This window comes from Zosterops lateralis (genome assembly GCF_965231275.1).
Source record: "Zosterops lateralis genome assembly, chromosome: 10".
In the NCBI taxonomy this organism is placed as follows: Eukaryota; Metazoa; Chordata; class Aves; order Passeriformes; family Zosteropidae; genus Zosterops; species Zosterops lateralis.
The window spans coordinates 16,113,086-16,137,463 of record NC_139770.1 but is presented as its reverse complement, the minus strand read 5'-3'; the positions used below and the strand labels follow the sequence as shown (position 1 = coordinate 16,137,463).

Sequence of the window (24,378 nt, the reverse complement as noted above, 5' to 3'; positions counted from 1 at the left end):
CACAGAAGAGGAACCATATTTCTAGTGTGCTTGAAGAACCAGTTTTTAGACTATAATTTTTGGGGGGTTTTCTTGTTTGTTTGTTTGTTTTTATTTTAAAGATAAAATCCTCTTAATAGTTTGTAAAATGTTAAAGAAGAGGCAAAATTGAGGACTCCACATACAGAACGACGAGGATTGCCTGGTAAGGTGTGCTTGGGGCACAGCTCATGTTTCAAGGAGGCCAAATGTAAGATCAAACATAAGATCTTAAAGCAACTACCATATCGTACTCAATGTTGGACAACTTTTCCTTAGTAGGCGATCACATTTCTGACCACTTGCTGCTGTAAAACAGTGCTGTTGATATTTGTAAAGAGCTGAATTAGCAAGCTGCAAGCCCTTGATTAATATATGCTTCTGTACTGAAACTGCTACGCCTTCTGCCCTCCAAAACATTGTAACCATAAATCCAAAGATAGCAAAAGCTCTGAGACTGCTTTCTTCTCTTTAAAAAAATATCTCATATATATATATAATAGCATATTTCATTGTATATTCCTGTACAGAGTTGGCAAATTCAGTCACACCATGAAGCAGCAGCTGCTCCCCGGTTCTCTGAAATCAGTTTCAGGAAGGGTCACTAATGGTGCCCTTGGAAGCGTTTCCGCTGGTCGGGAGCCGGTGCTCTGTGCAGAGCTGGCGTGTGCTGGGGCCCAGCGGGGCACTGCAGGGACGGCTGTCACCCACCCGGGCCTGGGGACACAGGTGTGACGGTAACGGGGCGGCGATGGGTGAGGGCCGGGCAGGGCCCCGGGGGCTCAGAGCCGGCCAGACCAGGCTGAGCGGGCGGCGGGGCTGCCCTGGAGCAGCCCCTCGGGGCACAGCGGGCTGTGGGCCGGCAGTGCCCCAGCTCCTGCCAGTGCCAGGGCTCGGCACACACCCGGACACGGCCCCGCCGCCACAGCACAGCACAATGCCGGGCTGGGCCGGGCAGGGCAGGGCAGGGCAGGACAGGACACGGCAGAGCCCGCCCGGTCCCGCCGGGGCCGCGCCGCGGGTCACCTTGCCGGGCACCCCACGGCGCCTGCGCGGCGCACGCTGCCCTCACTAAACATGGCTGCCCCCACCTCCCTCGCACGTGAGGCACCGGCAAGAGCCGCTTCCGCCCGCCTCTAGTCACGTGACGCGCGGCCCTTACGGAAGGCCGATGGGGACGCGCAGGCCGCGTTTGGCGGCGGACCCGCGGAGCGCGGTGCGGGCGCGGTGTTGCGGTGCCTGAGGCGCTCCCGGCCGGGCCGGGCCGGCAGCGCTCCCCGGTTTTCTCCCGCCGCACGGGGTGAGTACGGACCGCCGGCGCCTGGCAACAGCGGCCCCAGCTCCGCTCGGAGGGCTCGGCCTGCCCGCGGGGCCGCAGCCGGCCCTTCCCCGCGCTCGCTGCCGGACCCGCTCCAGCCCGTGTGTTCCCCGCTCCCCGCGGCTCCCTCAGCCCCGGCCCCTCCGGGCCCGTCCCGCCCCGGCTCCCGGCTGCTAGCACCGCCCCCGGCCGGCCGGGCCCCCGGGCTGTGCCCCGCCGCGGGGCCGGGCTCGCCGCCGGGCCTGGGGGAACCCCGGGACAGCCGGGGGGGAAGCGCCCCAGTTCCCTCGGACAGTGCCGGCTGACCCACCGGGACCGGCCCTCACAGAGGGAAGGAGGCACCTACACCCCCTCTATTCCCGAATGCTTTTGATGTCGCCACAGCGCAGTCAATAATTGGGTGTTCCAGAAAAATGGTTCTCAGAGTGACGTTTGTCTTCTAACGTTCTCCTGGGTTTTTTTGTTTGTTTGTTTGTTTGTTTGTTTGTGTGTTTTTGTGTTTTTTTCTAAATTAAAAAGAATTTTTAAAGTATTTTGTGTTAAAACGTTCTGCTGGAGTAAAACAAATTTGGAAGAATGCAGCCTTTAGTGTTTTGTGATCACATAGCCTTGCTCGTGTGTAATAGGTACATTTTGTTGATATCATCCCAGTGCTGTGGAGAGGGACCAGTGTATTTATTGTATAAGTTCAGCCCCCGTAACTGCACTTGGCAGAACAGCTTTCAGCGTTTAGCCCGCACCGGGTGCTCCTCTCCCTCCCGTTGTTCCGTTCGTGCTTTTTTAGTTCACGGCCTCTCTGATCAGTATTCTGACAGCTATAGGGCCCCAGAATAGGGTCCTTTGGGTCCTTAATTTGTATCCTTAACTTTGCTGAGTCTTCCTCTTCCCCTTTTTACTTGTCCAAGGAGATCTGGATGCTTGCCAAGGGAACACTTTGTAGCTCCCATGCACATGAACAGAGGATCTGTGAAGCAGCCACATCAGGAACAAACAGTAATGGAGCTGGAGAAGCTGCAGTTCGGTGTGGGTTGTAAAAGCTCCTCTGAGCTCAGTGCTGACATTGCTATAGTGTTACCAGAGCTCATCTTCTTCTATCTGGGGCTCCAGACTGTGCAGAACATTCCCGGTTGCAGCACAGATATGGCCAATGTGTGATTATGGCCAAAATGCTGTCAGACAGTCATCCCTCACGTTTGTATGCATTGCTTCATCCTCATCTCTTCTGGTTTTGTTTAGGAGGAAGAGGTACTCACTCCTGTGTTTTTCTGAACATGTAACTGACTTTCTATAACCCTTTTTTTTTTCTCTCTTGCCTTATTGTCCCCTGCATTTCCTCCTTCTTTTCTTTTTTTCATTAAATGCTGTTGGTGCTCATCTGCACTTCAGCTGGTCTCTGTTTGGTTGTCCTGTATTTGTGATTGGATTTTTATTGTCTTATCATTCTCAGAGTTCTATACCTCTTTAAGAGGTACTTAGTTCTGTGAATATCAATTTTGAAATCCTCAATCTCCTGATTTATTATTAATGTTTTCTGTAAAATGCTTTGTGTAACAAGGACATTGCAGAAAACATAACTTTGTTTTGTGCAGAAGCTTCATTAAAATGTTTTATCTGTTGCTGAGATCTCGCTGTTCTCTTGTGAAAAGGAGTAAAAATTGAAATCACTTTGACAGCAAATCCAGTTCTCAGTGACACAAAGTAGACAAGAGTAGGAAGATATTGAGGCATTGCATCTATAGGTCTTTGGCAGGTGCTGCTAAACCCACACAGTGCTAGGTAGTTTATAAATATTTCCTACTGCTGTCTGGTGTTGTGTAGGCTTTGCCTTGCAGCTGGAAAGTATTTGCTGTGCGAGCAGACTTGTGTCCAAAAGCCACGCCAAGCTGTGGGGAAGCTGTGGTGCCAACACTGCTGCAGGGCAGGGATATGTGAGCACTAAAACTGGAGCTGGCCAGGTGTTTCAAAATGAGAGTCAGCAAGCAGGGAAACACCTTTTGTCACATGTGAGCAATAAGTGTGCTTAAAGCTGTTGCCAGTCAATACTCCGGGTACTGTAAGTTAAAATTTGGTCTCTCTCTTGACATAGTTTTTAGGGGTTTGGTAGATGCTTTACGGATCACCATGTTTAAAGCACATTTAAGCACCTTTTGGAATGAAAAAGTCTCAGAAGCCTGTGTATTTTGTTTATGTCACTGGCTGATCTAGCCAATGTCTTGCAAGAGGGGCAAATCTAGTTTGTAAAATCAAAGGGCAGGGATGAAAAAACTCCATGTGAAAAGGTTAAAATTTTTGAAATGACAGATGCTGAAGCACTTCTTTAACGGCTATAAAGTTTATTCCTAATTAAATACATTGTTTCACTTTCTTTCACTTGATGCAAACAGTGAGAATATAGGTGGATTAAATGTATGGCAATTCAAGCATTTCCTTTAAAACTAATTTTTTTTAAGTTTACATAGACCTGTTTTTAAGGTTACACAGTGGCCTTTTTGCCTGCTCCCTGATCACCTGTTCTGCTGTGCTACAGTGACACTTGGAGATTATTGAGATATTTTATTTGATTTGTGGTGATAGGACCCTTGCAAACAACACTGAGGCTTGCAGGATGGACTGCCCAGTGATAACATCTTGGGTATCCTCAGTGTGTGTGCATTTGTGTGTTACACCATCCAGATCCTTCTCTGTGCTTCTGTCCATTGTCTGAAGGTTATTCGGGGTTTTATTGATAAATGTGGAAGTATTGCTTGTGTGGGATGATGGCAGGAAGGGCTCTGGGCTCTCACCTGCCCTGTGGCTGCTCTGTGCTGAGGCCTTTTGCTCTCTGAGTTCTGCACCTTCAGCTCAGCAAAGTGCACACGCAGTGACGTGGCCTTGGTGCCAAAAATAGGAAAGGAATGTAGTTGCAGTTTTAGTGGCAAACCCTGCCTTTTTGCCAGCATGGGTTACTTCATTTAGGGACCTACTTAAGCAACACTGCTGGTAGATTTTGTGCTAGACTAAGCCATGTTTGCATAGGCAGGTTTCCCAGGAAAGCTGTATTTACATGTTGTGTATGGATATATGCATCTAGAAACTTTGTTTTCCTATTCTAATGATAAAAAACCCCATCATCTCAGTGTGAGCTGTTGACAAGCCCCCCAGCCATTGCCTGGATGAAAAAGTTTCCCACAACTAGTTCTTGCAGCTCAGTGTTTCCTCTGGGAGCCCCTTTCCAGCCCCTCTCCAAATGCAGCTTCAGGATCTCTTAACCTAGCCCATAATTACCTGGGTCTGAGCCATCAGCAAGGTCCACTGGCCACTGCCCAGGTAATCAAAACTTTTCCCAGATGTCTGAAGTCCCTTTCCAGCCACCTCCAGGTGAAGCTCTAGGATTTCTTTTTCTTTCAACCTTAAATCTAACTTCAAACTTGAAGCTACCTTGGTCTTTGACACAACTCCCAGCAATTGCATTAGTAAGTTTCTCACAGCCCAGTTTCTAGGAAACTCCTCCACTGCTTCATTTGAAATCCCACTCCTTTTCTAGGAAAGTAAAGTATTGGCAAACTTTTTAAAATTTAAATAAAGGCTTGTTCTCTCTCTTCCCCATCTTGTATCAGTTCTCCAAAAGTAAGATGTTAATAAAAAAAAAAATATAGAAGTGAGAAGTTTAAAGAATTGCTGCACTTGGGAAGGCTTATGAATATTCTCAGTTTTCAAGCTGATCTGACAGGCTGTTGATGAGGAGCTTTGTCCTTGTAAGATGGGGTAAGATCTGGGTGACTGACAGTGAGCAGGAGGAGGCTGCTGCCCAGGCTGAGTCTTTTCTGTCATTCCCCTGCCTCAACATGCAGTTTTGTGAGATCTCAGCCACCAGTACACTGGATTTGTGCAAATGCAAATCAATAATTTAGATTTCTCACCAATCCTGAAAAGATTTCCTGTCAATCCTACTGTTTATTTGATGTGTTTGTTTATGTTTCTATTTCTGCCAGCCAGTGCAGGAATAGCACCTTACCTGCAGAATTTCTGGGTTGGTTTGTCACGGCTCAATTTGAGGACCCTCACTTTGAGCATTGTCTGCAGAATCACTTTGTTCTTCTTTCATTGCCTGCACCTTGAGCTCTTTGTGACTACGCTTCCTATGAATTTTACTGCATAGTTTGTTCCATTAAATAAGACTTCAGTGAGGATCTCCCTCTTCCCTGGTAATGTGAAGAAAGCCTCTCCTTTCCATCCTCCTGCTGGGTCCGTGTCCTGTCTGAGCGTTTTGGGTTCCCCCGGCAGGATGAGCGGGGCGGCGTTCCCGTCGCCGGCTGCCGAGATGGCGGAGATGAACCGGCTGCAGTACGAGATGGAATACACCGAGGGCATCAGCCAGCGCATGAGGGTCCCTGAGAAACTCAAGGTGGCTCCTCAGAACTCTGACCTGGACAAGGACAGCCAGGAAGAATTCCCAAATGCCAGTGTAACCATGCAGGTTCCAGAGCGGATTGTAGTGGCAGGTACGTCTGCGGTGCAGGTGGAAACTTAAATTAGTTCCCCGGATTGCTGGATGGAAAATATATATATTGATATGTCAAAGAACAACCTGTAAAAGGCTATCTGGTGTTTAAACAGTTAAAGCTCTTTAACTTGGGAAGTTTTTTAAGGTCTGAACATGTTTCATGAATAGTTTTGGTGTAGCTTATAATGGAGACAACTGATGAATTAATTATGAACAGAAGGTTTAATTGCAGATGTTCCATCTCATTATGCTATTTTTGGAGGAAAAAAACCCTGTTTATTGATTTACACCTGATTTTTAGTAATTAACTGTAAGCTAAAGTAACTATAACAAATTTTGGGGATGGACTTTATATTTGTCATGCAAAATGTGTTCGATTTTAATCAGAATGCTAATTTTGTTAAGAATCTGTCTGAGTGGACTCTATCAATATTACTTTAGTATTTGTGGTCATGGGCTTTACAGTGACAAATCCAGAACTGCTGAAGGTCTAACAGTTTGCAAAATGTGTGGCATGCATATATCTTATGCTTTGATGTCCGCAGTCACAGACACTGCTGATAATAAAACTGTGTCTTGAGTGCTCTCACTTGCATAATAGTTGATTCAGGTTTACTCAGGATCATTGTCCTCAGAGAAACTGCTCAAATAAGTGTCAACATGGTCTTTATGAGCACTTTAACAGTAGTTTTTAACATACAAGACCTGTTAAAGAAGGTTATACTTCATCATTTGGCATGGGCAGGAGAAGTTACTGCTGTGATGTCCTTTTGAACTTTAAGCACTGGCCTTCCGGCCTCAGAATAATTTGCTTTCTATTGACAATTGATGTTCTTGCAGGTAATAGTGAAGACATTCCATTTTCCAGACCAGCAGACCTTGACGTTCTTCAGTCTACTTCATTCAAACCACTGGCATTGAAAACTCCTCCCCGTGTTATTTCTCTTAGTGATCGACCACTAGATTTTTTGGACCTAGAAAAACCTCCACAGCAGACACCTCAAAGTGAAGAGGCCAGTACTTATTTTGCTTTTTCCGTAGATGAGAAGCATTCTACTAAAGAAAGTGAAATGACCAGTGATTTCTCTACTGTGGTGCAGATCAACTTGGTGCTGACATATGTTGGGAAAATAAAAAAATATTTTTATTAGCACTGTAGTAGTTCTGTTTAGACTTTGAAGTGGCAGATGGCCTGGCATTGCCATGCTCAGCAAGCTTACTCACTACCTACAGAAATAAAGTCAAAATACTTTTAAAAAAAATTCCTTGTGATGAAGAGAAAGCTGCAAGGTTGTTTTTTTATTATCATTTATAGAATATCAGAAAAAGATAAGATTCTTGTAATGTATATAGTTGTATATTATAATGTATGTGGTTAACTTCTGGACTTCATAGCCAGATGATATAACACCACACAGAATTAATGAGTTTAACAAAACTCTGAAATAATTAACTTCAAAGAATGGTATAACATTGGCATCCAGGTGAATAATGGCAACTGACGCTTTAAAAATGGAAAATTATTTATGAAGCTGCATGTTCTATAGACTAATTTTTTTAAGTAGTAGATTTTTTTATCTCTGGTGATAGGAAGTAATCCCAGAATGGGTAAGGCTGGAAGGGATCGCTGGAGTTGATCTAGTCCAGTCTCCCTCAGCAGAGTGATCCTAGAGCATGTTACTGAGGATTGTGTCCAGAGGGCTTTGAGTATCTCCAGAGAATGTTCAGAATTCTGTTGGTTCATAGTTTTGACATCAGGTCACACGGATAGGTAACAGCAGGATTGCAGTGAGTTTGGAGCTTGATTTTACACGTACCAGCATCAGATCTGTCATCAGTTGTTTTCCTCCTAATCACTGTGAAACCCATGAAAGTGTGCCTTTGTACCTGAGGGCAGGTGTGACTGACAGAGCCCCAGAGCAGAGTGTTGTGTCCTGGAACTCTGTGTCTTTTATGTGTGTCTTGCTCCGTGCTGCAGGTGCGCTCGGTGGGGAGGCTGAAGAGGGAGCGCTCCATGAGCGAGAACGCCACGCGGCAGAACGGGCAGCTGGCCCGCAACGACTCCATGTGAGTGCAGCCCCTGGGGCCACGCTGCCTTGTTCCCTGCTCCTCGTCATCTGCTTTCCACAACTAATGTTCTCTATGTTGTGGCAAGAGCATCCTTTTAACTATTATAACACTGGCCTTTTTCTTCTTTTCTGTGGGTTTTGTTTAGGGAGGTGACTTCTTGCAGTGGATGGGTGGAAGCGTTTGTGGGCTCACAGTTGGTTTCACCAATTACCAGGAATTATTATTTCAGGAGATTTTTCAGTTTCTGAGTTGGTATAATATTTTTTCCCCCTGAATTTTCAGGAAATGAACTTCTTTGTGCATCAAAATGGTCTCAATTCTCTCACTGTTAATATTACAATGATTTTCATTCATAAGAGAAGAAATTTCCTCATAAATATTAGAATAAGTAATTTTTCTGTGGTGTCACTGTGCTTCATGTGTTGGAATCTGTGAGTACATATGTCTTACTCTTTTCTGACCAAAATGGCAAGGAGCATTTAGAATTGGAAACTTCATCTGTTGTTACCATCCAAGGTAGCAGTTCTTAGTGGGCCTTCTGAAGACATACATGTCTGTAAATTTTTATTAGATATGATAGTCTTGGATTAATTATGGCTTGTTCTGAGTGACAGCATCATTCCAACTGGAAATAACTGGTTTTGCAATATAACACTTAGGAATCTTTTATATACGAATTTTAATACAGCTGCCATAAGGAATACTTGCCTTAGAAAAGGCTTTAGATTTAAGATTTGAAAGATAGGATTCATCTGTCCCAATGCAGACTGTATAAAACTACTGCTAAATCACCATCAAACTTAATTTTCAATAACTAGAAGGAAATAAGTGTTTAACCTATTTAGGGTCTACCTATTTTTAGTCTAAAGTAGATCAAGTGAATTATGCCCTAGAAATGCCTGTTTTCTTCTCTTTCCATCAGGGGCACTAGGAAGTCCTATCTGTACTACGTATCTGCCCACCTGTTAATTTGGCTAAAATGAAATGCACTCTGATGCATGTTCCAGACATGTTATACTTCTTCCAGATACTCATGGAAATATTGTTTCACATCTTCCCCTTCTTATTAGATCAGACTTTATGTTCTTTCAAGTTTATAGATTGCTCATATCTAGGTGCTCAAGTCTGCAGAGTCACACGCATTTACTGAGCTGGCAAAACTTAGATCTTTAAGCTCCTGATCAGCTCAGTCTCTGGTGTTCCTGTCAGCCTCCTCGATGTCCAAGTTCCCCGTGGTGTCACTTATCCAGTAATGTCCCATTGTACTGGACACACTTTATTGTCACTTCAGAATGGCTTTCTCTTGCCCATCTGGTAGTTTGGACACAGTACATGCTGGATTAACATGGTCTTCATGTGATGGGAGCTTCCTGTGGAAATATTTCTCCTTTTGATGCTGCCAGCTCTGCTTTTCCAGTCTTTGATGTATTGCACTTAAAAAGGAAAAAACAGATGGTAAAGAAATTCTTGCAATTTCTTGAAATTGCTTTACACTTCGTCCTCGTGTTAGTTTAGTCTTCCAAAAGTCATGGGCCATGCCAGCCATCTGAGAAAATAGTAAGAACAGCTCTGCCTGTAGCTGCTGTCAGATTTTTCACATGTCTGGACTTCCTGAATCTAAAAATCCTAAATCTCTAAAATTCACCCGTGTGCTTTGCTGTCACTCAATAGTTATATATAGAATTACTGGGCTTACGTGGTCTGAATGATATTTGCTGTCACAGTATTTTAATCTACTATCAATCCTTCAGAGGCGTAGCAATACAATGAACACCTTGATTCCTGTAAATTTTGAAAGGCTGTGATCAAGGAACATATGACTGGCAGCTGCCATGACTCAGTTTATCATTTACAAAAGCCAGGAAATTATGATACACCTGGAGATTAGTTTTCTTCTCCTGATGCCCACACCAGTGCTTGATAAGATCTGTCAAATAAATCATAACTCCAATGCCAAGCACCTTCTATTGTATCTTTTTGATTGATCCAGGATCTCTTCTCTTGCTTGTAAGATATATAACAGCTAGATGATATTGAGCCTTCTGATCTGTATTCTCTGCTGCCCATGTGGAAGATTTCCTCCTTTATTCCATGCAATATTCTGCACTTCTGACCTGCAGATAATGAAATTTAATAGAACTTCATTTTTCTCTTGTCCTCCCAGGTGCTTGTTTTCTTATGACAGAAGTTATGCTGTGTCTAGTGTTAGATCATCTGCTTTGAAATCACAGAGGTTCCTGGAAATGGCTTCTTTCTCAGTCATAATTGCTTCTTCTGATTCATTATGATCCAAAGAAAGAAATCACTTTGAAAATGCTATGGCACTCTGAGTCTGACATTTCTCCCTCATCCGGGTTTTGTCACTCTCCAAGTGGAGAATGTGACTTTGTACCTGGCTCTCAGGAGAATGTTCTAGGAATTCAGATTGTAAAAACACCACAGTCACAGTGGAACTGTGTGGCTCCCACAAATGGAGGAAGGCCAGGCCTTCTGTACTTGGTGGAAAAGTAACCTCTTGGCTCTTGTTTCCTCACAGTTTAAGCCCTCAGGACATATAGTCTAAACTGAAAAAAAAAAAAAAAAAAAAAGACAAGTTTCATGTAAATCTATTCTTTGTACTACAGAAGATGTTATTGTGCAGCTATTGCCTTATTTATATCACCTTGAAATTCCTTTACCATCTGGAAATACTAATTTTCTAGTTGATTACAGTTAATTACAAAAATACAAGAAACTAGCTGCTCCTAAAGTTCTTATATCCAGTGTTGTTGGCTGAAAAAATAGTTTACTTCTACACTAACAAATGCTGTGGTGCTCTACCTTGACAAAAATCAGCTCTTTGCTTTTGTGCTTTGGTTTGGTTCACATCTTCAAACAGAAAAGTCCATGTGGGCTGCTCAGATGCTGTGATGAGGATTTAAGAGGCACTTTGGAGCACTGTCTTTTAAAACCTTTGTTTTCAAAGTATGACTACAATTCTTAAGTTTTAGTTTAGGACACTGTTGTCCTCCTTGGACAAAATAGTCAGATGAACTGTGTGAAGTTCCAGTGCTTGACATGCAAAGTGAGAAAATTAAACATTCTGGAATAGATTGTGCAAGTGAGACTTGGTCAGGCTCCCTATCACAGTGTTCTTGACATGCACAAATAGTGGTTTCTCTTCCATTGTCTTTCTCTTCTTGTCATCCACTTGCATGCAGAGACAGTTCTGAGGATTTTTTTGGCAGCTGGGCTTCACTAAAGTCAGTAATTCTCTAATGCTCTTAGAAATCCTGGGACTAACAAGTACCTGCCAGTACAATAACTGTCTGTGTAGCAATAATGACAACTCTAAATTACAATCCCTCTATTTCTAAGGATGCTTACTTAAGAGATTACAATTATTATTCAAGGTGGCACAGATCAGATACTGTCCCAAGAAATAAAATGCCACGGTTCCAGTCACCTCTTTCGACTAAGGATTGCACGTAAGCCTGAACGTTACCTGGTGTATGAAAAGCAAAAGTGTGTTTAATTCTGTAGCTCTCTTCAATACTAATATTCTGACTAAATACCTGTAGTTTAGAGTATAAAATTTGAAAAAGCTACACTGAATGTGTGGTTTTTAATTTTGCTTCAGGGTTTCTCAAACTTGGCCAAATTGTTTCCCTCTGTAAAAAGCATAGGGAAAAACACCTGACAGCCAATGAAAGGGACAATTAAAATTCAAAATAGCTTTAATTGGTTTGACTCTTTGTTCTTTGGCTAGTTATAAATAGCTGGAAAAACAAAGCTTTTTTTGGTCATTGCCAGCCAATGCTGAATGCAAGGATTTCACTTCTGTACTGGAAATCACCAAACCACCAAGAGTGCATGGAAAAGTGGGCAGCACTTAATTTTCTTTTTGCTCCAGCCTTTTCCTTAGAATAACACATCTTTCTAGAGAGTTCAGTTTCACAGTTTGAGAAATTCTGTTCTTCATGCAAGTCATGGAGGAAAAGGTGATGGTGTGCCGTCTGTCAATGTGCTTGAATTTAAAGTAACATTAATTAGTTAAATGTGTTCACTTCTCATTTGATGCTACCAGAACTGCAAGCCAGAGAAATACCCAAAATAAAGCCTATGTACACCACAAATGCTTTGAGAAGGTTTAGGGGAGATTATTGCTAAGCTAAAAACTGCATATAGCAAAATGCTACTGTGCTCTTTTATAGTAATGTCTTTAATTTCATCTTGTTTGTTTTGGTTCCAAGCTCTGGAATTGACTGGTTTGTACCCAGGGAGGAATAAAATAAGTACATGGTGCTGTATATAAGAATTCTTTTCAGAGATGAGAAATAAAATTATACCCACAACTAAGACCATTCCACTAGACGTGGTGGAGGGAAAGGGGATAGCCACAATGTCTAATGATAAATTCTCATACTACATATTAGAGAATTTCCTTATGGCAGTTTTGGGGTTTTTTTTTCTTATGTTATATAGGCTGATTTGTGTATCAGGTAATTGCTTCATAATATTTCTTCTCCAAGGTCTCTGACCATAGTCCAAAGGACTGCCAGATGCTTACAGGACAGCATTTTCAAATCCCGAAAAAGGAAAATAGAAGAAAAATTTTGCTTCTCTCTCTACCCCCAAGTCACAGCCTTTGTGCCTTTCATAGAATTGTTCTCATTTTTTTTATTTTTTTCCTTATGTAATAACTTTGAATTTCATCAGCTCATGTAACTTAATTCTAAAGAATTCTGTACAATTTTAGTTAAAACTGGGAATTTTTTTGTTTTGCTTTTTAATTTTTTAAAGTCATCTTAGTATATACAGAAATCTTTGTATGCAAATACCAATACTGTAGTATTTATAGTAATACCATTCTGGACAATAGGAATTCCACAATGTTTTATGTTTTGAAATATGATTAAATATTATTTGCTACCTTTTTTTTAAAATTCTTTTACCCTTCTCTGAAGTGATGTACAGGAAAAATTAGTTTTAATGTAAAATATACTGTCAGTTCAAGCCTTAACTCTTCCCTCATTTGCCTCAATCCAGCAAAATCCATATGGAGTAAAAATTCTGATAAATTCATTTTAGTGGCAATACTTTGAACTTGCCCCTGCTGCTTGATGTTTTTCTGCTGAACACAGGCATTTCTAGTGCAATTCTGGAGTAAAATGGGTGGCTGTGACCACTACCATTGATTAGAAAGCAGAAGTCATCATAAATATAGAAAAAAGGTGGATTTTACAAGTGTGGGAGAACAACAAAAGCTGTAAGGAGGCAACCAGCTATTTATTGAAATGTAGTCTATGGCAGCCTGAAAAGATTGCTGCCCTTGGGGTAACAAACAACGAGCAGGACCAGCCAAGCCCCAGGTGTGAATGTGCAGTCTGTGAATGTCCCTTGAAGCCCAGGGTGGCTGAGCTCTGCTGCGGGTGAGGTGACATTCGTGTAACATTCTTGGATTCACTCTGTTCAGTGGAACTTTGTGTCCTACTCAGCTTTGTGATTTTGCTGCCAGCCACGTGCAGAGCAGCTCTGTTCCAAGTAAGAGTAGCCACAGAATTCTGACCCAGCTAGAGATTAGCGAAATATCAAACCAACTTCCAAGTACTCAGCTTTAGTGTTTTATTATAATGCCAAGGTCAAAAAGATTGACATTTTAAATCCAAAGCTGTTGTAGCAAAGCACAAGTGGCAAGGAAATATGTTGAATTATGGGTGCTAATCTAGGAATAAAAACTAACCCAAGATTTAAAGGGTACAGTGGCTTGCATTTGGCTTGCATGCATGTTAATATTTAGAATTAGCATGAAATAACTCCTATTAAAAAGCATCTCACCTCTAATAAAGTCTCCAGATTTAAAAGAAAAAAGTCTTGCTGTGTGCAGGAAAAATAAATAAAGTTACTTAGAATGTAAAGAAACATAAGCAAATCGTAGGCAGTTTATCGAAACTATTTTCTCTCTGATAGACAAGTTTGGTATAATCCAAATGGCCATGTTCAAAGTCCAGTCCTGCATATTTTGTATAATATTTTTTTGCATCACAGTCAACAAGCTAAAGCATGTAATATGTTGTCACTGGGATGTGAATTTTGTACTATTTTTGGAATTTGTTACAGTTTGCCTTTAAACTTGTTCATGTGCAAATCAAAATACTGTCTTGATCACAGCTTCCAAAAATGTTTGTTGAAGGGGCTCTGTGTGAGATTCTCTTCATTGAAAAAGGCTTGTATTTTGAAAAGAGATGATGTGTAGGATTTTCTTAAAATGCCAATGCTTGTAAAAAAGCTCCTCTCATTGATGTCAATGGGAGCTTGAACACTGACTTCAACAGGTATAGATTTAGCTGTACAAGCAGTTTCTAGGACTAACTTGTATAACGAATCACAACTGTCTCCTTATTACTACCTGTGTTTATATCTGATGAACATATGTAAATGCAGCTGTAATCCCCACACTACTCGAATCTGGGAGTGTTACCTTACAGTGGTGGGAGAAGGGTAAACCAAAAGCAAGCAAATAATCATTTTGGAATGGGGTCTATCTGAAAAGCTTTTTTTCAATTAAATCTGACTCTAGTATTTCTCTCTTCATTTACTGTGCTTGTACAAACAGTGTGACCCCATCACTGCAACAGGCTCGTGTCTGTCCTCCCAATATGTTACCTGAAGATGGAATTAATCTTTACTCTGCTCGTGGCATTTTGTCGTTTATCCAGTCTTCCACTCGTAGGGCTTACCAGCAGGTCTTGGATGTGCTGGATGAAAACCGCAGGTGATTGGTTGTCCCTGATTCTGCCAGCTTCTGCTGCTTTGTTTTTCTTTTCTCCTTTTTAGTGGAGTTTGGTTTCTGTTTACACAACGATGAGATGAAATTATTTGCTTTTGCTTTCCTTTTGCTTTCACTATTCATAAGCAATTTAAATGTCCAAAATTCACATTTCAAAATGCTTCTGTTTCAAATATAGGATTGTTTTGGTTTCCTTTCAAATAAAAATCTTAATAGGAAGGGTTAGCCTGTGGCTGCAAGGGGTTGTGCTGTTCTGAGATTATCAGTGTATTTTGCATTTAATACTTGACCCTGAGCCTGCAAATTTACAAGCTTTGTCTTCTGCTTTTCTTTTGGTGAGCAGTGGTGCAAATCAATAAGATTGGGTTGATGATGTCATAAAGCATTAAAAAAAAATGTGCAAAATCAGGGTAGAATATTACAAGGCATTGTAGACTACTTTGGTAGTGTGTCCAGACTTGAAACTGTTACAGTTTATATTGGGAGTAATTCTCTCTGGTGGCCACCCTGAATGCTGAGAGCAAGAAAGGCAGGGGCCACTGAGGAGTTAGTTGCTCCTCTGATTATTGCTGTCTCTGATTTTATGGATAACCTGACACCTTGAGAGTAATGAGCCAGAACAAGCCTCATGGCAATCCCTGTATAGTTATTTCCATTCTCTTCAGTGGAGTTTTGCTCACTTGGTGTATCTTTGGACTGTCTGGATTTGGGATTTGGAAGCATTCCAAGAATAGCATGTTTAACACTATAAAAACATTCCTAAAGACTAATAATGGCAATATTCATTTACCAAAAGCAATTTCCAGGTTAGTTGTATGCCAGCACAGGAGTTCAGGTAACAATTGCACATAGTCTCTAGGGCTGGCTCAGACCTCCAGGACTTGCCAGGAGGTTGAATTGGTGGAAATAATTGCTAAGAACACTGGCAGTAACTGTTCATTTCTACTGCAGCCCTTCGGTGTGGCCTGTTGTCTCGGGTTGCAAGTTCTTTGAAATTTGCCATGTGCCTCTGCTAATATCTTAGCAGCATACTTACTGTGTGTAGTGTGAAGTTTAAATTACTTGCTTTCTAGTTGTTTTGGTAATGAAATGTGACTATCAAGCCAATCTTACTGTGAATGTCTGTGTGTTTGCAGTCACTTTCCAAACTGGCACCTCCTGTAGCTCACCCTATTTGCTGACCTGACAATATATAAATGCCCATATTAACATTCCTGAATTGTAAAGAACTCCAGTCTTGCTGGAGCTTTGTGTTCTTAAACTGAGACTCAGAAAAACAAACAAAATTAGCTGCATAGAGTCCCTTGAAATACTGCAGGTTGGGTGCTTAACTAATGAATTATTTAATCCTGTGAAATGCCAGGCTGTAGCTGTTAAAATTTTGATGCCTATCTATCAATACATTTTTTTCCTTATCAATATTAAAATTATATAATTATATAATTATAAATTTGTTTTGCCAAATTAAAGCTCCCAGATAAGAAGAATTTGTAGTGTCTATGAACAGTATGGATCCTGTGCCAAGAGTCCTTGTTAAAATATAGATTGGAACTGTAGCCCTTTCCCCAGTCTGCAGTGAAGCTAACAGGTTTTATTCCTGGCTTCTCTTACACATGTCCTTGCCTGTGTTTTCTTGGATTCTGGAAAACAAATCCATATACATACATACACTTTCAACTTCAATTATCAGAAAAATTTGAGAATTATGAATACTTCAAAACCTACATAACTCATCCTGATTTGAGTTAATTTTTGAGGTGTTCTTATTAACCTTCCTAGAAGGAATGGGAAACCTATTTCTAGTCACCTATGAATAAATAGGTGCTAAATAATGGACTTTTTAATAAGCTGAAAGTGTATCCTTTGTGGCTGGGTATTTAGACACCCACCATTACAGCTGGCGTGGGAATGTGAAATTTGGATGATCCACTTGCATGGTTGCAAAATATTGTTCATTTTAAATTGCTCCAAACCTGCACTCTGTTCTTTTGCTGTGTGTAATGTGCTTTCTATCTCAAAGCCTTACCTATTTTAACATTTTATGCTTAATACTTGAAAAGATCTTTTAAAACTAACAAGATCTGGCTGTTTGTTACTAATTGGAAATATTTTAAACTTGTTTTATAGCTTGTATTTTTTTTTTCTCCAACATTTTCCAATCTACTAAAACTGCTAACGGTAGGTGCTGATGGTACTGCTGCAGATAATGAGTTATGCTTAGCTCAGCCAGCACTGCTCACATAAAGGGTTATTTAAATGAGCAACAATTTAATGATCACTGTTTACTCTTGCATTTCCTTCAGCTTGGACAAGGACAATAGGTCAGTTTTGGTTTCTAGTTCTAACCATTTTTCTTTTTTAATTTCTGTGGAATGACTGTAGGGCCTACCCCTAGTGTCCTTTAAAGACTGAATTTTTATGCTCTAGGCAGCAGAAGAAAATCTGAAAATAAACCAGTCTAACAAATAAACCCCCCAAAATCTCCATGCATTTAAGGAGATTTTAGTGATGTCTTAAATGCAGGAAAAACAGACAATTTCATATCTCTAAAGTCTTGTTTTGAAATCTGTACTTTATCTAAACTTTTCTGCATCTCTTGAGTCAGTACATTTTATTTAGGAGGAAAGAGCATGGCAATTTATGATTTCTTTAGAATAGCCCTTTTTAAAAAGCCTCTGTCCTTCTTAAATGCCAAACTTCACCCACATAATCGTATCCTGAGGTTTTAGAAGATAATTTTTTATATTGAGAAAGTTAATCATACTTTTCATTGTAGAAATAAGATGAGAAGTGAGTTAAGACCATCAAAGAGGGCTACACTTGACTCTGGCCTGGGTTAATAATAGTTCAGAAGGAAATGAGATGGGTGTGGAGATGGGAAAGAGGCTGGGAAAGGCAGCAGCTCTGCTGTACTGGAGTAACTGCTGGCAGCACTGAGACAGGCAAGGGGAGCAGTTGGAGCCAGCCAGTCCTGTTTGCAGGTCAGGAGCTCACCCAGCTCATGTCCAGAGCACATCCCTTTATCCTATTGCCCCTTCTTGTGGCCTTGCTGACACCTGCAGAGGTGTTTGAACACAGGTTCTGCCTCTGCTGAGAAAAGGGTGTGTGCTGGCCCCAGGGCCCCAGTCACAGGCACAGCAGTGATGGAAGCTGGACCCAGGTTTTTGAATTGCCCATCCCCTGTTGTTTTCCTCCCCCCAGACCATGTGTTTAGGGCTGCATCCTCACTGTGGAAGCAGCAGAAGACAGACCAGGTTCAGTTGCTCCTTGTCTTACTGCCTGTTTTCCCACTGGTATTAAACTGTATTCCTGAGCATCCCCTACCATTTTGAGGTTGCTGCTGTATTTGCAGGGAGTACACATGGTCTTGGTGTTATGACCTTCTCTGATCATGCACTAATGTTTAGGATGGAATTGACAGAAATAGCCAGAAAATTCAAAGTTCTAATGTTATTTTTTTAAAGAAAGCCATGCATTTAATGGCTTGCCTATATTATACTTGTACATTCTGTATTTACCAAAAAACTTGCTGCTAATTTTGGGGTAAGGCTCTCAGTTATGAGGCCACTGTGATCTATGTAATCAATTCTCTGTTGATCTAAAAAACCAAGCAAATAGAAGAGATGGGGCAATATTGTGCTTTTCCTTTTGGGTCCACCTGTAATGAAATAAAATGTGAACTGTAAAGAAAAGGAAGAAATCACCTGCACCTTCTTAGCAGCCTGGCTGTGTTGGGAAGTGGGATCAAAGACTTAAGTTTAAGTTCCTGACTTGCACAGATTCTGGAGTGCTCTGGGTTTGTGCCTTGCTGTAGCTCTCAGCTGTCTCCAAGCCTGTGGCTTTCCTTGGGAAGGGTAGTTGGGGGTTAGGATTGATTAATTCTACAACAGCTGTTTTTAAAAATTTGTTTGCCAAAAGATAGCACAGTGGCTGTATTTAGAGAGCACTTGAGACTGTTGTTCTCATTACACAGAATCCAAACGTTATCCTGTGTCAGATGGTGTGGGAAGTGCCTGATGGGTACTGGATATGTACACTCACCTATCTGCCAGTTAGTTACAGGTGACTTAAGGTCTCAGAGGAATTCTGTGACCTTCTCCATAGCTGCTGTTTGCTTGATTTTTTTACCCTGTCTCAAAGTATTTAGTTGTAGCATCTGCCAGAGAAGATTCTAGACCAGCTGAATTATTGCTCTGGTTAGGTCTAGTTTATTTTGATAACTTTGTGCAATACCTTGTACATTTTGGTAAGAGCATTGTTATATTGCATGTATCAGAAATGGGGATTTCTGTTTTGTAAAATACATCATGCTGGCCTAAGTGCTAGAGAGAACATTGTGGTGCATTTATCTTGCTAACTGGACTAGGACCTGGTCCCAATTAATAGTTATCAGGTAGCAGAGTTTGCCATGGCTCCTAGAGCCTGATCTTTTGAAGTGATGCTGGTGGCTGTGATACTTTGCATGGTTCTGGCTGGTTTCAGGCCAGGCCACAGTGTTCTCCCAGCCACCTTGGCACCAAAGCTCTGCCTCCTACATGGATCTGCTGGAAAGATTTTCATACCTAGATTCTCTTTGTCTTCAGTTTTATAGACTGCAGTATCCATGGGTTAAATGCATGGTAAGGTATCTACAGTTGGCATAGAGAAAATTAAAGATTGAAAAGAGATTTCAGGCTCCTGCAGAGTTTGTTGCCCACCTGTGATGTGGAACCCTAATGCCTCATGACCAGAGCACTGGAAACACGTAATGGCAGCTTGTCATAGGGTACTGCTGGTGTTCACATCTGCTGTCAACTGCAATACAGGAACTTCTCATTGCAATCTTCATGTATATTAGAAAGTTGCAGCAGTTAAAAAAGCTCTACCTTTTCTTCTCCCTGCCCAGAGAGAAAAGGGAAAAGAGCAACACTTTTAAGGATGTTCAAGACATCTGCTTGAAGCTTGTAGTCCCTTCTCCCTGGAGAGCTCTACCTTCCTTCAGACTGTACATGGCCCTTAGGCTGCCAGCCCTAATTCAGGTTTTCTGAATTACATCTAGCATAGATAAATACAGGAAAGACAAATCTCTCCTTTCACTGCAGGGAGCAGAGGATGATTAAAAGGGCTTTTTAAAGTATATGTAGTACATTTATTGATTTCCTGTTATTGTTGGGTGAGGTTTTAGATTTGGGGGGTATTTTTTTTTAACCTGTAGTTTCCCAAGTTTATTTCATAAGGCTGATAATATTCACCTAAATTTCTATTCCAATAGTTTGTCTTCTGTAAATGAAGCTGCTTCATCAAAATTTTGTTTACACATCTTAGCTGCAAAAACATTCAGTGTTGATTAAATTTGAATGAGAGAAATACAAAAGTGCAATTTACAACAAAATAAATTATAGCAGTTATATTGAAACATAGAGTATATCTGGAAGTATTTTGATGTTCCTTTGTTCTTTGTGTTTTACCTCTTATCTCTTGTTTGTCATTTCCTGTTTCTGTCTTCTGCTTTCAATCTACAAAATCCTGCTGTAGGCCAATGTTACGTGGTGGGTCAGCTGCTACCACTTCCTCTAACCCTCATCATGACAACACCAGGTAAAGAGCATTTTTTTGTTAGTCATGATCCACTAATTCTAAAATTCAGATTTCTATTTCCCTCTTTCCAGCTATGTTATTTTAAAACACAATCCTCATTTTTATGCTGCCTCTCAACTTTTGAGATATTTCCAGCCTTTATTCCTTCCCCATCCAAGTCAGCTGATCTCAGTTGTCTGGTAGATACAATGTGCTGCAGAACTCTGGCTCACATTATTGCCTGAGGGGAGGCACTTACATGAGCTGTATAGTTCAAGTATTTACTATTTATTAGGGAACCTGGTAGAAAATCTGGCCTTGCCTCCCCTAATTTGGATTGTGCTCTCAGCCTGGGATTGTTTGTTGGTTGTAGCTGGAGGCCTTTTCACTGCTGTTGTCTGGATGGATTGACATCATTTCAGTAGAACTGGGGAGAAGATTGACACATCATCCCATGGTCAGGATGATGGGAGAAAAGCAGTCCTTTCACATCCTTTTTTTCCCATTTGCTATTTAGACTTCAGTGTTTTCATGAAAATGGAGGTTAGATTTGTGTTTAAGTAGAAACTAGATTCAAACAGGTGATTCTTCTCTAACTCAGGAATTCAGTGTCTGAAATGGTCCAAGAGACATCCCAAGGGGTTTTCTGCTGATTGCCCTCTTGATTTAATACTTGGAAAGATTTGGAAATTGTAGAGCAGCAGTGATACACTGTTTGTGAGCTGTTTGTGAAATGCTGACCCTCCCTGCCTTTCCCAGGAGAGGATGAGAGACAACTGTGCTGTAGATCCGGTGTAAATTTTTAATCTTTTTACCATGTACTACTAACAAAAAAACAGCTACAAAAAGACCCTCATCAGAAATTTCTCTGGTTTTCAGAGGATGTGTAGAGCCAGGAAAAGTTCTCTTTTTTTTTTTTTTTTTTTTTTTTGCAAAGCTGAAGAATCTCACTGTTGAAGTCCAGAGTAGGGCAACTCTGATGTAGAAATAGCAATTCTTATTTAGAAACAAAAAATTGATGGGCAGTGATACATGGAAACCTGACAATTTGTTACGAGAAGAGAGGCTGCTTGAGCTGAGGGCATTCCAGAGAAGTTTTAGGAAAGCGATGGAAGAACCTGCAGTGCAAAAGTAGTTTCTGCTGTTAAGGGCATTCTGCAAGCTCCAGGAATTCTACTCATATTCTTGTTAGTTCAAGTTGACAATTAACTGTCATTAAATGCTTTATGTTCTTTTAGGTGTATTTGTTGGGAATTTGGTAACCTTGACATTATTTTGCTCCATTTAAGCTGCGTGCAGTAGTTGTTCACAGGTCCTCATAAGAAAGTCAAGGGGAGCTGATATTGGAAACTGAGATTTTAAGACAGAAAGTGAGAAGCTTGGGAGTAGGTGGAGGATTAGGAACTGCTTTACCTGTTGCTGAAAATGAATCTGGTTAAGAGTGAGCACTTGGATAATCAAAATACAAACCTATATAGACTTTCTGCCACTTTCAAGCTGGTAATAAATGTTCTGTACTTATTTAACTTGTCTTGGAATTGGAATAATGCTCTTTCTGAATTGCTGCATTCAGAAAACCAAGAGTGCCCTGAGAGAAAACTTTCTAATGCACACAAAGTTCAGCAAGCAGTGCTGACCCTGCACTGGGCCTTGTTTGCCAGGTTCTCTGCCTAAAATACAGAGATTAATGTGACTGAGGTGCTTAACCTCAGTAAGTTCCCTTTGGGATATTGAAGTAGGTACTGAGCATAAGACACTTCACAAGTGTCTGCTTATTTCTACTCTTGCCAGGTCTCTTGCAACCTTGGCACTTTACGTCAGGCAGTGTTCAGGTTTCATGAATCAGTTAACTGGAAATGGTCTTTTGAGGAACTGTGTGTCAGCAGGAAGTTTGTCTGTGTGGAGAGCAATCAACCCTAATTTAGTCAAGCACTTACCCACTTGGTATGTGTTTGTGCTTTACTCAGTTAGGATCCTGTTGAAATGCAACTCTGTAACAGCTGCAAAAAAAATTATAATTGTCATCTCCATCACCACCAAAACATACATCTACTAGGATGTTGATAAAATATGGTACTTGCTGATGTGCATGGCTGAGACAGCTGAGCCCTGTCCTTCATTTGCTAGATACGGTCTGTCCTTCGATACGACGTTGGAGGGAACACCCGATGACATGACAGTGGTAGATGCTGCCTCCTTAAGAAGACAGGTATGTAAAACACGGTAGTTGACAACATCAGGACAAAGCTGTAGTGGTAAAATGGGAGAGGAAGTTTTCTCTCTGGCTACAGAGGTACCCACAAACAGGCAAGGCAAGGGCTCCTCTCTGTGCCCCTGCTGGACTGCCCTCACCTATCATGTATTGTTCTGGGAATCTGGAGATCCTGAATCTGTTTCTGTTCCTAAATAATAGGGACTGCAGGATCTGATCACTACTGATTGAAGAGAGAAAGTCTAATTATCAACTGTTTAACATCCATCTCTTTGAGATACTAATTTTGCATGGTTATTCAGAAGCTTCTAAGAAGTGTGGCAACTTTTAATGAAATATTAAAAGCCTTTATTTGTTTCTAGATAATCAAACTTAATCGCCGTCTGCAGCTCCTGGAGGAAGAGAACAAAGAGCGTGCTAAGAGGGAAATGATCATGTATTCCATTACTGTAGCTTTCTGGCTACTCAATAGCTGGCTTTGGTTTCGGCGCTAGACACAGCTCTCAGAAAGATTTACTAGTTGAAAACAAACAATTTGCAAAATTCCTTGTTTCTGTTTCTGATTGTATGCTGTTTTATAATGAATACACTGGAAACTTCCACCACAGATAAAGGCTCTAGAATTGCAGTGTTAAAGGGACACCTTGTTCAGTTATACCGTATTTAATAGATTTGCATTGCAAATGCTGCAGTATCCTCCTTTGCATGCTTCTGTGTAAACATGGACCAGCCCATGGGGAGTCTGCTTCAAGCACTCAGTGGTCTCCAGGACTAACCACTGGAGGTGTTGTTGTGGAGCAAAGAGAACAAATGGAATGGGTTTGGAAAAAAAACCAAACAAACAAGCAAACAAAAAACAAAGGAATAAAAAGTCATTTTTATTGTTCTGTTATTGTTAGATGCAATTAAACAATTGCACTAGTTTTCCTTTAGTCCAAGTAGTTTGAGGTGTGCCATAATGAAGGAGTGTGTCCTATTTCATGAGTATGTTCCTTGTTTAAGTACATGTTCAGGTTGAATAATAAAAGGAATTCTTTGCTAACATGCAGATTGTCCAGAGGTGTGTAATATGTATTTTTTTTTAGGTTTAATTTTGCAGATGTTTTTCTATAAACTACATTTTTAAGCAAGTTAGTCTGTGAGTGATCAAAATATTATGGAGTATAAGATTTTGGTGTAGTATCTTTAATAAAGCTCTCAAAAAAAGTCCAACCCCAACCCATTGTTTAATATCATTTTAAGATAATTTATTTGAGGATTTATGTAAACTATTAGTCTTTGCAATAAGTAGTAGCAGTGGCCCGAACAGCTCCAAAGCAGCAGGTTGGCATGTCGAGAGCCCTGTGCAGGCTGCGTGTTGTGGCGCTGTGTCAGGCTCTGTGGTAGGGATGGGGTGCCCTATACCAGGGTCAGTTCAAACACTGCCTGCTCAGCCTCGTGCTCCACCTCGTTTGGTAGATACTGTCACGGGGGTGCTGAGGGAGCTCCCTGCAGGCTGGTGCTTCGTGCCCCTCGCCGTGCGGCAGCCGCGGCTCCTTCCCCGGGGAGTACGGAACACCCCACCGTGCCGGTGTGCGAGACCCGCGGGGACACCGCAGCTTTACAGACACCCAGAGCCCTGTGCAGGACCCCAGAGGGACACGCAGGGTGAAGAGAGGGTGATGCACAGCGGCTGCAGAGGAGAGGGAGCTGGGGGGGTTTGTTTCAGCCCTGTCCTCGCTCCCCCCAGCACAGAGGGCCCGGTCCCCTGCTCAGGGCGGGGCTGGGGCTGCAATGCCCCGGTACGGACAGGAGAGCCCGGAGGATTTTGATGTAAGTGCTGTAAATGCTGCTGTCACCCCCTCCCCGCGCTGTGCAGCCGGAGCGGGCTCGGTGTGGCTGCTGCACGGCTGTCCAGGCTGTACCCGCTGCCTTGGCCTCTCCCACGGGGCTGTGGCGTTTGTTCTGTCTGA

At 41.7% G+C, this 24,378-nt stretch overlaps 1 protein-coding gene across 6 annotated transcripts; it reads left to right on the top strand.

Moving 5' to 3' along the window:
- The first annotated feature begins 1,190 nt into the window (after positions 1-1,190).
- On the top strand, positions 1,191-23,638 carry MFF (mitochondrial fission factor). Of its 6 annotated transcripts, XM_083868765.1 has the most exons (9): positions 1,191-1,318; positions 5,600-5,817; positions 6,660-6,832; positions 7,798-7,886; positions 11,282-11,356; positions 14,485-14,643; positions 20,173-20,235; positions 22,342-22,423; positions 22,789-23,638. In XM_083868765.1, the coding sequence occupies exons 2-9, from the start codon at positions 5,601-5,603 to the stop codon at positions 22,918-22,920; spliced, it is 990 nt and encodes a 329-aa protein (XP_083724891.1). In that variant the 5' UTR covers positions 1,191-1,318; position 5,600; the 3' UTR covers positions 22,921-23,638. The 6 variants fall into 6 exon arrangements, with proteins under 6 accessions (XP_083724891.1, XP_083724893.1, XP_083724892.1 ...); XM_083868767.1 differs by lacking the exon at positions 11,282-11,356; XM_083868766.1 differs by lacking the exon at positions 20,173-20,235.
- The last annotated feature ends 740 nt before the right edge of the window (positions 23,639-24,378 follow it).